The 13434-nt window shown below is 36.6% G+C and overlaps 1 protein-coding gene across 4 annotated transcripts in view; it reads left to right on the top strand.

Moving 5' to 3' along the window:
- The window catches only part of SCN9A (sodium voltage-gated channel alpha subunit 9), an 83256-nt gene that overhangs the window by 13024 nt on the left and 56798 nt on the right, over positions 1-13434 (top strand). For 2 of the 4 annotated variants that reach the window (XM_065880853.1, XM_065880852.1), the window contains exons 7-13: positions 2369-2432; positions 3862-4003; positions 6070-6276; positions 7931-8218; positions 9058-9396; positions 11450-11579; positions 12780-13018. In XM_065880853.1, coding sequence (XP_065736925.1) covers positions 2369-2432; positions 3862-4003; positions 6070-6276; positions 7931-8218; positions 9058-9396; positions 11450-11579; positions 12780-13018 — 1409 coding nt within the window. Of the gene's footprint in view, positions 1-2368; positions 2433-3861; positions 4004-6069; positions 6277-7930; positions 8219-9057; positions 9430-11449; positions 11580-12779; positions 13019-13434 lie in introns of all 4 variants that reach the window. The other 2 variants (XM_065880850.1, XM_065880851.1) reach the window with 1 other exon arrangement.

The raw sequence follows: 13434 nt of genomic DNA, 5'->3' as shown, positions 1-13434 counted from the left end.
TGGTATTACATTTTCCCTTTACATGTTAACCTTAAATTCTCTTGAGGCTAATTATCCTAATAATTTACTGTTTATTTGTTTGGGAATTATTTTCAAGTGTTCTACAAGACCAGAGTGAGCTACTCCCATTGCTTAACCTTTCACCATTCGTGTATTGAATTGACTATGTTAGCCCTGCAACATGCCCGTACAGGCAGCTTTAGAGCCTACTTTTATAAAGCAGCTCCTCAGTGATTGGTAAATGTGAACTGGTATTTCTTTAAAGGATAACTCTAAAGTAATCCTTCCATAATAAAAATATCTCAGAGGTTTATGTGTAAAACGTTGCATGATCACCTCCTCCATCCTCATTCTGCCATGCCTACCCTCCCCAAGGCACAGGATTTTCTGCAAAAATGAACACTGAGAGTTTTCACCCCAAACTAAGAGGCCTTATTGGTTTATTTGTGTCTTCTAATATTTGTATCTTCTACATAAGACCAAACGATGGCATATAAGTCAGTTAGTCTTATCTGAAGTTGTTTAATAAGAGCTGCTGCTCTTTTAGCATTGATGTAGGAAGTGTGGGTCACTGTGTTAAGTGTTTTACATGCCATAGCCTATTAATACTAATTCAGCAGCTCTACAAAGTAGGTGTTCTTATCCACATTTTACAGATGCAGAAGCTAAATCTTAAAGTGATAAAGTAATTCACCTACATAGGAAGGGGTAGAAACAATATTCAAATCCAAGTACATCTGACTTCAAAGTCTTCGTTCTGCTGTTACTCCAGAGCCTCCTAGAAATTACATCTTTATTTATTTTGACTTGAGCCAGATAGGAAGTTGGGCTCTTATTAAAAAAATTCTTTTTGTCCTTTATACCTTTACTGTATAGGTTTGGATCAGCCCCCTGTATTAAGAATAAGTCATTATAGTAAATAAAGGAAGAGTTATGAGTTCCTTTACACCTGAAAATGGGCACAGAGGGTACCATGAAAGGGGAAAATGTACATTTATTTCAGTTCTGTATCCTCAACATCCAGAACTTAGTAAGTCCTAAATAGATGTTGATTGGTGAGTAAACAATGAGAGAATTTCAGAAAATAAATTTCCTTCACTTATAGTGTTGCCTTGCCAACTGTACCCCTTCTGGAATACTTGGGGCTGAGCTGGGGGCTCTTTTCCTTCTCTTTCCCTCCCCTTCCCCAGCTCCACTTTCTGGGTTAACTCATCAGGTCCCATGGCCTGACGATGACGCCCATCTTTGTATCTCCATAGTTGATACCTTCACTGACCTCAAGACTCATATCAATCCAGTCACTTACTTGACAAATATAATTTAATACCTAATAATCATCTCACGTGGAGCACAGCTAAAACGGAGCTCCTGGTTGTCCTTCAGGCCATTCTGTGCCCCACTCTTCCTTATCCCAGTAACTGGTACCACTCTTGACCAGCTGATACATCCTTGTGTCTCCTCTCTTCCACATACCCCACATGCACTCCGTCAACACATCCCGTCCGCTTGATTCTATCCCCTTCTCTCCGTATCCATGGCTACTCTCTGAATCGTAGCCATGTCACCTGTCACTGTAGTCACTTAGCTTGTATCCCTGCTTCCACACTTGCCCTCCTATAGTCCATAGTCCACAAAGCAGCCACAGCAACATTCAGAAATGTTAATTATTGTCTCACATCTCTACTTCCTACTTCTATTACTTCCTATCACACTTACAATCCAAACTCCTTTCCATGGCATGCAAAGCCTTGCTACGTGGCCCCGGCCTACCTCTGACACCACAATCCTCCCCACTCACTGCACTATACCTGGGCTGGCCATTTTGCTTTTTTGTTTCCATATACCAACTTCATTTCTACCTTGGGGTTTTGCTCTTCGCTCTTCACTCTGTCAAGATGTCTCACGAGGGTCCTCGAATGGCTGGCTTCTCTGTAGCATCTAGGTTCCAGCTCGAATGTCATCTCTTTAGAAAAGACTTCCCTGACCACATTTTGTCACGTTGTCTTAATTTATTTTCTTTAGGGCATTTATCCCAATGTGAAAATACCTTGTATATTTACTTATTTACTTGTTAAGTGTCTTTCTCCATTCCCAACCTCCACCCTCACCTAAACATAAAGAAAGCTTCATAAACTTGATGATCTTATTTATCATGTTTGTCATCATATTCACTGCCTGGCCCATAAGAGGTTATCGACAAATATTTGAAGGAAAATATATAAGAATACAATAAATAAATGAATGCCTATTGCCTGGCACTGGGCCTGAATATGTTTGTAAATATATCTATATTAATTAACTGACCTGCTGTGTCACTCTTAAAGCTTACACTCCATAATGTTATATTGTTCAATTTCTTCCTGAACAGAATATTTTTATTACTTGGAGGGATCCAAAGATGCTCTCCTTTGTGGTTTCAGCACCGATTCAGGGTACGTAATATTTGTTTTCAGTTTAGTCCAAAGGCTGGGGGAAAAAAGAAAAATCAAACTCAATTAGTTTGCTAATAAGAACCTTTGATTCTATATTATTTTCATATATTTCATGGCATTTTTTGACTCATTCTGTCCCACAGTGAGTCCAGAGTTTAAAACTTTCATGGTTAATGCATACCATACATTTGAAAGCAATACTTTGAGGTAGTGCTTGAATTAAAACAAGATACAAATCATATACATCCTAAGAAAGTAGAAAAAAATTACTTCCAAAAAACCCCACCAAAAGTTGGATGGATAGTTTCCAGCCTTTCTTCTTTCTGGGAAGAAGAGTGACAAAATCAACTTTTCTTTCCATCCCCAAATTATTCTCCCATCAAGTATGGTTCATAGGTGACAGAATGCAGTGACAGTTTGGCCACTCTAAACAAAAGGATCCCATGGACTGGGGTAAAGATATTTTAAGAATGTCGTATTTATGTAAGTACCCATTTTGTTCTTTCTCCCACACGCCGACTTTATTTCTGCTGCAGGGCCTTTGTTCTTGCACTGCCCCCTGCCCAGGAGGAGGCTCTGGGTACAGTGGGAACATAAAAACAAACAAGATAAGGTTGCTGCTCCTAAAGACACCTCAGAACACTGTGTTTATTTGACATCATGGATACCAATCCACTAACTTTAAAGAGAAAAAGAGTCTTAAACTAGAAATCTCTATGTACTTACACAATTGTTATCTATTGACTGTTCTTGATTCTAATTCACCTCAAGAATAATTTGGGGAGACAATTTTATTCGAGGCCTATATATCAATCTTTATGGGTACAAGAACTACTATGTGACAGCTGGTGAAAGTTTCCAAGTCTTAATGATTGATGTTGATGATGATACTGATAGCAGCTACCATTTATTAAATGCTTTCTATGTGCAGGAACTAGGCTAGGTAATTTGCATACATTATCTTCTTTAAACTTAATAGCAGTCCTAACCTTTGGAGGTTGAAGGAAAATATATAAGAATATATATATATATATATTTATATATATATATTATATATTATATAATATATATTTATATATAATATATAATATATGTTATATATTTATATATAAATAATATATTTATATATATTATATATATATATATTTCCTTCAACTCTTAACCTTTGGAGGTAGGTATTATTATCTTGTCTCACAGAAAGAAAGAACCCGGCCTTGGAGAATTTAAGTAATTTGACAAAGTCAACAACTAGTAAAAAGTAAGGATGGGATTCAAACCCAGTTCTTGCTGACTCCAAATAATGTGTTCTTAATCATTATTCAATATTGTCCCCCTGGAAAGGAAACCTTGAGTTTCTGACTTCTCTGTAGTACCCTTTAGCTTGCATCCTGAAGGTACTCTGACTTGTGATATCCTTTTTCACATGTAGTCAGTGTCCAGAAGGGTACACCTGTGTGAAGGTTGGCAAGAACCCTGATTATGGCTACACGAGCTTCGATACTTTCAGTTGGGCCTTCTTAGCCTTGTTTCGGCTAATGACCCAGGATTACTGGGAAAACCTTTACCAACAGGTGAGTGCCAAGAGAAACATTCATTGCATTCATTGCACAAAAATCTGATGTATGTTCCCTACCAGCCTTATATATGAGATGTTTTATTCAATTTAGAATGGAGAAAACTCTATTGTCTTAGTACTAAAATAGACATGTTCTATTTCCAGCACTATTAGAATGGATAGTTCTTAAATCATAAATTATTTTCTTACTCTTCTGGGCTTTTTGATCTCTAGATCTCTTTCCCCCTTTCTGAATATAGCATCCCACGGGGTCCTAGGTAAATAGCAAGAAATATACTGTAATGTTCTCTCACAGCACTCCTACACACGCTATGCTTTCCACACTTGCCTCCCTGCCTGCAGTGCCCTAAACACCAGGCTCTCCTGTGCTCACTGTTCTTTATTTTGTGCACTCCCATGTACAGTTGTTCTGGACTGAATAGTATCTCCCCCAGATTCATATGTTGAAGTCCTAACTCCCAATACCTTAGAATGACTATATTTAGAGTTAGGGCCTTTAAAGCAGTAACTAAAATGAGGCTATTAGGGTGGGTCCTAAACCTATCTGATGTCCTTATAAGAAGGAAACATTAGGACATGAGTAGAGATACACATACACACAGAGAAAATACCTTGTGATGACTCAGTGAGAAGGTAGCCATCCACAAGCCAAGGGGAGAGACCACAGGAGAAACCAAACCTGCCAATACTTTGATCTTGGATTTCAATCCCCTAGGACTGAGAAAATAAATTTCTGTTGTTTAAGTTACCCAATTTATAGCATTTTGTTATGGCAGCCTGAGCAAACTAATATGAGAATGGAAGACTCAATTCATGTCTCTGAGTTTTTCTCTCTCAACTCACTTGTTCCTTCTTCTACACTTCCATGCCCTTTGTTCTTCAGTTTATAGCATCCATCTCTTGTACTGGAATTCTTCATTCATGTGAACATCTCCTCTCTAACTTACATGTGATCCTCTTGGGATTGTGGCTCTATCTTTTCACCTATATGTTATCAGTACCCAACCCCAAGAGGAAGGAGATCAAAAATGATTATTCTATATTATAAAAAATAACGAATCACTTCTCAAATTGCTACAGATTCTTCTTTTGGCCTGTTTTATGTCTGTTTAATTTCTGAGAATATTATAAATGAATGTAGAAATTATATAAAAATCTTACTTCACAGGAAAAAAAAGAAATACAAGTGACTTTTTAAGTATGCAAAAAAATACTCACCTTTACTGCAAATTAAAACTGGAGTGACATATAACTTTTCACCTGTCGGAATGACCAAAATCAAAAAGTTGATCAAAGGAGAGATACTGTCTGACTAGATGTGGGGAGGTAGACTTTCTCACACATTTCTGGGAACCACTGGAGAAGATACCATGGCAATTTCTATGAAAATTAAAATGAATATACCTGTTGACCTAAGAATTCCACTACAAAGAATTTATCCAAAAGAAGAAATCAGTAACAACAGTAACTGATAGAAAAGGCAATTGAGTTACCATGCATCAGCGATAGAATAAAGAGACTTATTTTTCATTTAATATCTGTTTGTACCATTTGAATTTTTTACCATGTATTACATTTAAATTTTTTTAATAAATGTTGATTTAAAATACATAAAAGATGAATGCATAAATTCATATAATAAGGCTATCTACCTTGTGTTAACATAATCATTAATACTTCTTAAAGATATGATTTTATCAGTAAATGATACTATGGAAATTGTCTAGTCCTATAATTTGAAAATGAGTAAAGCAGCTAGTTTTTGAGTAATTTTCAGATTAAGGGAGAAAAAATCTAGGGTTATTATTATGCTTACTAATAGTCAAGAATCAAACTTAATTTCAGTACAAGCTTAATTAATTGCTATATCTTTTGTACTGAAAAAGTGTGTATTTTAATACTGATTGTTTTCGATGAAGATACAGTTTTATTCCTTTATATTTTTGATAACAGAGTATACAGAGCTGTACGATTTACATACCTAATATGCCATTCAAGTTGAAATGATTTACCAAAAAAACCCTTTGTGTTATTAAAATAATAATTACCATTTTTCCCTAGACACTGCGTGCTGCTGGGAAAACCTACATGATCTTCTTTGTTGTGGTGATTTTCCTGGGATCCTTTTATCTAATAAACTTGATCCTGGCAGTGGTTGCCATGGCCTATGAAGAACAGAACCAGGCAAACATCGAAGAAGCTAGGCAGAAAGAGTTAGAATTTCAACAGATGTTAGATCGACTTAAAAAAGAGCAAGAGGAAGCTGAGGTATTGTTACTTGGTTTAAAATTCTTCCTAGAAGTAGAAAAGCAGCGGAAACAGCAGAAGCCCTGTGGCCTATGCTCAGCCTTCCCCGGGGAGATTTTCCTTCCTGGTTTCCTTTCATTTTTATAAATGAAAACTGAATTTTCATTCTGGTGTGGTCAAAGGAAGCAATTCTGGATTGAGTTAGAACTGACATCTGCCCCATTCCACCTTCCCACATAATCAGCTCACTCCAGCAAGGAGAATGTTCTAAACTCTTCCTCCTAAACCTGTTACTCACAATTCCTCTGTGTGCATGGCATTATGCAAAGTCCCAGAATGTATATGATGTATTTCCCCAGAGTAACAATTGTACACAAATGTTTAGGGAAAATTATTTGATGTTAAAGTTAGATACTCTGTGGGGTAGAAAGCAAAATGTTCATCAGTTTTGGTTAATGTTGCAAGGATTTTAAGATAACGTGTGAGATGTTAAGAAAATCATACTTATGATTGTGGCCACAAATTCTTGAGGATTTCTCCTTACTCCTCCCTCCAAAGGGGTATTTCAGTGGAAAAGTTTGAGGAGGCTTGTACTAAGAGAACCAAAATTTCAAATATTCCACACGTGTTTGATGATTTGACCTAGCAAATCTCTTCAAGCAATCTAACCTATTTGGGGGAGGGTAGTAATCTGTGATGCGGAGAAACTTTGAAGCAGAAAGATGTTCAGGACAGTATTTTAATAATATTAAAAATCAGAAAGCATTTAAATTTCCAAAAATTAGAAAATGCTTAAGAGGACTATGATATGTTTGCGTCATGGAGTATTATTTGGCCATAAAATGATGTGTTTTAAGAATATTATGACAGGAAAAGGTATTAATATAACAATATATTAAGTTGTAGAATACAAAATAGAATATAGGGTACAAACAATTTAAAAATTAAAGAGTGGAAGAAATGTTAACACCAATTATTGCTAGGATGTAGGTTTCTGACTGATCTTTGTTTTTTATTCACAATATCTTTATTTTCCAAATTTTTACGAGGATTATTTTATTTTAATAATAAAAATTTAATTTTTATAAAAGGGGTAGCACTAGGCTATCCCAGGAATTTCCTAGAGAACCCCTAAAAGGCTCTTTCATTTTCTTGAGATATTATTCTGTAATAATTCATTTTATTTGCAAACAATTCATTCTTCATTAAAGTATAGCTGTACCTGAATTTATTGATAATATTGAGTTAATTACCCGAACAAGACATACAAATGAATTATCACATGGTTTATGTGTTTTGTGACCCAGAATTACCTAAAATTAAAACTTTTACATGGTTTATGTGTTTTATGACCCAGAATTACCTAAAATTAAAACTTTTACGTATACAATTTAAAATTCCACATATACTACTTAAATTGCTTTACTATATAGTAATAGTATGTAATAGTTTAATTCCAAGGCACAGTATGGCTTTATTACAATGCAGGAGAAGCAATAAACATATATTTTGTAAGCTCTCTATTCAGAGTGCAAAGAAAATGACATTACTTCCCTTACAAGGGACGTGATTACATGAACAGTGTAACTGAATTTGTAGTAAACAGGTGCCCCATAATAGGGTTTCCCAGACTTTGGAAATGACTCACTGTGTGTGTAACCTCTTGGTGCAACAGGCAATAGCAATGGCAGCAGCTGAATATACAAGCATTGAGAGAAGCCAGATAATGGGCCTCTCCGAGAGTTCTTCTGAAACATCCAAAATGAGCTCTAAAAGTGCTAAAGAAAGAAGAAACAGAAGAAAGAAAAATAATCAAAAGAAACTCTCCATTGGGGAAGAAAAGGGAGATGATGAGAAATTGTCCATATCGGAATCCGAGGAGAGCATCAGGAGAAAAAGTTTCCACCTTGGTGTTGAAGGTCATAGGCGAGCACGTGAAAAGAGATTTTCTACCCCTAACCAGGTACCACTGACACCGTCACATGCATATCACCAGAGGTGGCATCATAGAACAAAGTGTTCTGAGGGAAGGGACCTCAGGAGAGGAGTGAATTGTTGTAGCCACTGACTACAGAACAAGACCCACATCTTGCCAATGCCATGGACTGGCTTCACCTCAGTCCTACCTTTCTCAACCTTCATGTACCCTCAGTCCCCCATGATTGTTTACTCTCACCTACATGCCCTATATTTTCATTGCTTTATTACTTGTTACACATGGTTTCCTCTAAGTGGGATGATTTTCTTCCTTGTTTGCCTCCTGGCATAGGACCACCCATTCTCTATCCATTAGCTTAGGTGCCACCCATCCACAAAGATTCCTCTGTCCTCTCCACTCTTCCCAATCTGCTCTTCAGTTACCCACGCAGAATTCCTATCCTTTTTATCTACATCATCATTTAAAATTTCTATCTTCTACTACTTAAGTCTGTAAGACCCTTCCAGATACATACAAAATAAAAGTCCCTGCCTTCAAAGATTTCATAATCTGGTTGGGGAGACAGAACTTGAATACATGTGATATCCATAAAAAGAAATATGACAAGAGCAGTCCAAGCTAGTTTTAAGGTAATGACCCTGTCATACCCATTTTCCATTATTCACTATGCCTACCACCTTGTCCTGTATATAGCAAGCACTAATGTTTATTCAATTAGATACTTCCAAAGAATATGCAGTTTCATTTAAACCTGTACAGAGCCACCTGCCCTCAAGCCAGTGGTCTCAGTGGAAGTTATGGGAAATGAACTTCTGTTTTGGGGTGCTTCAGCAGATACGTGTCATCTCTTATTTTCTCTGCAGTCACCACTCAGCATTCATGGCTCCTTGTTTTCTGCAAGGCGAAGCAGCAGAACAAGTCTTTTTAGTTTCAAAGGTCGAGGAAAAGATATTGGATCTGAGACTGAATTTGCTGACGACGAGCATAGCATCTTCGGGGACAACGAGAGCAGAAGGGGCTCACTGTTCGTGCCCCACAGACCTCGGGAGCGGCGCAGCAGTAATATCAGCCAAGCCAGTAGGTCCTCCCCAGGGCTGCCGGTGAACAGGAAGATGCATAGCACCGTGGACTGCAATGGTGTGGTCTCCTTGGTGGATGGACCCTCAGCCCTCATGCTCCCCAATGGACAGCTTCTGCCAGAGGTGATAATAGATAAGGCAACTTCTGATGACAGCGTAAGGACGTTTTAAATACCTCAGGCATGGCTCGGCCCTTACTCTTGCATCCATCAGTCTCTCTGCTGGAGGTGCCTTCTCTCTGGTCCTGTGAATGCCTCTGCATCTTGCAATACCTTTTATGTTAGAAACACACCTTTAGGAATCATTGAGTGGTTTGAGAAAAGGGTGTGATGAGGCTTGAAAGTCTTTCTGGTTTATGGAGTATCTAGGTAACCTCTTAAGGCCACTCACTATGTTTCACTGCATTACTCAGTATCAGCAAGGCTTTGACTTTGAACTTGGGCTACCTGTTCATAAATTCACAGTTGCAGACAATGTAGTATTTCAAGTGAGAATAAAGTTCCATCAGACCCATGGCCACACACATATTTTCGTTTGGTTTGAAAGAATGCATGTGCTTTTAGGTCACCTGTGACCTCTATGCTTGCACAATACAGCTTCAGCCCTCTGTGAAGGTGTTTTTCCTTATCAAACAAGCATGTTAAATTTCCATAGAATCAGATCTTTGTTGTGTTTTGCTTTTCAACAATGTTTATTACCTGTAAAAGATTATATAATGTGTATCAGATTTGGAGATTAGTTCCTATTTTTAAATGAAATGTTTCATTTAATACTTTATTTTTACCCACAGAAAAATCAGTAGCACTCTAAATCCTGAAACTAAAACTACAAAACTTGAGTAATTGGTGGATACTGTAAGATTCAATAGAAATGCAAAACATAATAGTGTGGAATAATGTACAGTTTAGATGAAAAGATTGCATGAGAAATAATATAAACGTGACACCTGAGACATGTCTACATGGAGAACAAATTATTTAATCAACACAGCTGATTGTTTGGGGGAAAAAGAAATCTCTGCTTCTGGAAAGTCAGTAAATTAGAGAGTATATCAGAGAAAACATGGTTATAGAAAGATTTCTATATAAAGCCACCTGCAGATATGTGTGTGTGTCTTTGCACATACACATACCTGCATACATACACACATACATATTTTTGCCTGCTTGTCAATGTTTTAATATATACACAAATATAACTATATCTAAACAACTGTACAACTTTACAACTCTAGATCTGTGTATCTATATATATGTAGAATGGTGTGTGCGTGTGTATACACATGTACATACATACCACACACAACTAGATAGATAGATGATAAATGTAGACTTGTATAATTGTTTGTATGTATATATATGTGTGTGAGCATGTGTGTGTGTGTGTGTATTGTTGGCCTGCACTGAACTGGCATAGTGTTTTAACTTTGAATTAGTTGCTAAGATTTAGAAATAAGACATCTTCACATAAAAATGGGTATACCTGGTAAGACTGAGCTCATATTCCTGCATAGCAGCAATCCTTTAGAGCTGGAGAGTGGTCACCTCTTTTAGATGGAGCTTATATTCTCCATTTTGCTACAGTTTCCATCAGTCTTAATTGTCCTTTTCCAACTGAGCCATTTATCCTCATAGCCTCATGAGATCTTCCTTGGCAGTGAGAAACAATCATTACAGTTGCCTCTGTTATTGCTGAACTTTAACAAAGAATAACTACAGAAATTTAATTTAACCTAGAAATCTGGGTTCTACCCCTTTATACACACGCCACTTACAACAATTGTTTAGCTGTTTACATGTAGGATTCTTACATAGTAAAACTATCTGAATAAATTGGAAACCCTGAAAGATAGATAATGATAGTGAATTTAACAATGAAAGCAGCTCATTTTATTTTTTATTTCCTAAGTACTAATTCATTTAATACTCATAGCAAGATTGTAAGGCAAGTGCTATGGTAATCCCCATTTTACCAATGATGAAATGGAGACAGAGAGGTTAAGTAACTCTCCTATGATACACAGCCTGTAAGTAGCAGAGCCATGATTCAAATCAACAATCTAGACTCTACTTTTAATTATTCACTACAACTATGTGAGCAAGATTTTATTTTCTACCTATAATTTATTAGAATTCCATTCTTAAAACTGTAATTAATCATCTTTTTTTTTTTTCAGGGTACAAACAATCAAATACACAAGAAAAGACGTTCCAGTTCTTACCTCCTCTCTGAGGATATGTTAAATGATCCCAATCTCAGACAAAGGGCAATGAGTAGGGCAAGCATATTAACAAACACTGTAGAAGGTACGCAATAATATTCTCTTTGCCATACAGATTTTTAACAAAATTCAGGTAAGTCCTTGTCAGCCTTAAATAGATATAGCAAGTTCTTAGAAAGAATTCAAAGAATATAAAATGGTTTATAAACAATGGTAAGGCTAACCAATGGACACTAAAGGAATTGTCTTTATGTGCTTAAAAAGTGGATAAAGTTATTTGTGATTAAAGACAGGCTTTGGGTGATATGCCTTTCAAAGATAGATAGCTTTATGGTACTAAATGAAGAAAGGGAGGTTAACCCAGGCCTGTGTGGTTCTCTCACTATGTATTCTTCGAAACTTTACCTAGTCTCTTGGAATTGATCATCTTTCTAAAATGTGAGAAAATAATACAAACTTCCAGGTGTTTATACATTGCTGCCTCTGAGCACCTTCTATAAAATTGCAAAATGGTAATATGTGACATGACATCTGTTAAGATTGTGATCCAAAGGAATTAGAGAAAGCAGTTCAGAGAATATGATGTGAATAGTAGTGGTCGGTCAAAGGGTGGCAATTTTAAAAATGTATTGGCTCCCACCTTCTCTCCCCACAATGTGCCCCAGGTCTTACCTTGTCCACGGGCTACCACCTCATCCCCCGACATACCCATGATGGGCCCAGTCAAAGTTTTCACCCACCTCCTAAATTTATGATGAGAACTAAATGGGCTAATGCTGTTTAGTGCCTATTGCATGAGTCACTCTATAAATTATTTCCAGTCTCTTGGTTCTGGGATTGTTTTCACCTGTGAACTAGCAAGAGCTTTTCCTGGAGAGAGTAGAAGTGTGTTATTGTTGTAATGGGTTAAGGACACAGGGGAAAGTATGTATACTGGTATACATACATTTATCTTAAAAATATACATATCTCCATTAAGAAAACATCATTTCTCTTGTTTACTGTCACATGTTAAGTATATGTTTCTCTCAGAGATATCCATATCTGCTCTCATTCATTAATTTCACTGCCTTCTCCTTGGTTGATCTAGTAAATGAATGTGTGATCTAAGATTTTTATGTAACATGCTATGCTTTCATAGAAACAGTACTGTTAAATTTGCAAAGTCTAAACAGAAGACTTGTTTCAGTGTTAAAGTATACTGCTGATTTGTATCTGGTGAGGAATAAAAAGTATACAATATGCAAATGATTGACTTGGTGTTCTCTGTTGTTTTTTCTCCCAGAACTCGAGGAGTCCAGACAAAAATGTCCACCTTGGTGGTACAGATTTGCACACACATTCTTGATCTGGAATTGCTCTCCATATTGGATAAAATTCAAAAGACTTATCTATTTTATTGTAATGGATCCTTTTGTAGATCTTGCTATTACCATTTGCATAGTTTTAAATACTCTGTTCATGGCTATGGAACATCACCCAATGACTGATGAATTCAAAAATGTGCTCACTGTGGGAAATTTGGTAAGTCTCTTAATGTGAGTTATGTTCCCAGAGCTGCTCTCTTTGTTTGTCATGATTGTCGTTTCTTTTTTTGAAGTCAGATGGATATTTAGTTAGGTAATTAGGCATCTCCAGAATTCACAGTATGAATCATTGTACAGAGTCAAGTTTCTGGTGATAGTTACTATTTTTAAATAATTTTGCAGTAATATTGAGGCCTATAAATAACAGTACTATTTCCATAACGAGTCACATCTTGGGAGTTGATAGTGTGTTCTGTTCTTCTGCTGGCATGTCTCTTAGCAGCAACACTTTGAAAATTTGATACTTCCTTACCCATTTTATAATTACACTGCAGCTTCCTTGTGAGTACATACCCTACATGTTTTCAGAAAAGCTATGGATACTTTGTTTTGACATAATAGGTAAAGAATCTA

The sequence above is a fragment of the Phocoena phocoena genome, chromosome 7 (genome assembly GCF_963924675.1).
Source record: "Phocoena phocoena chromosome 7, mPhoPho1.1, whole genome shotgun sequence".
In the NCBI taxonomy this organism is placed as follows: domain Eukaryota; kingdom Metazoa; phylum Chordata; class Mammalia; order Artiodactyla; family Phocoenidae; genus Phocoena; species Phocoena phocoena.
Note: the sequence above shows the minus strand (reverse complement) of the source record. Positions and strands in the feature narration are given on the sequence as shown.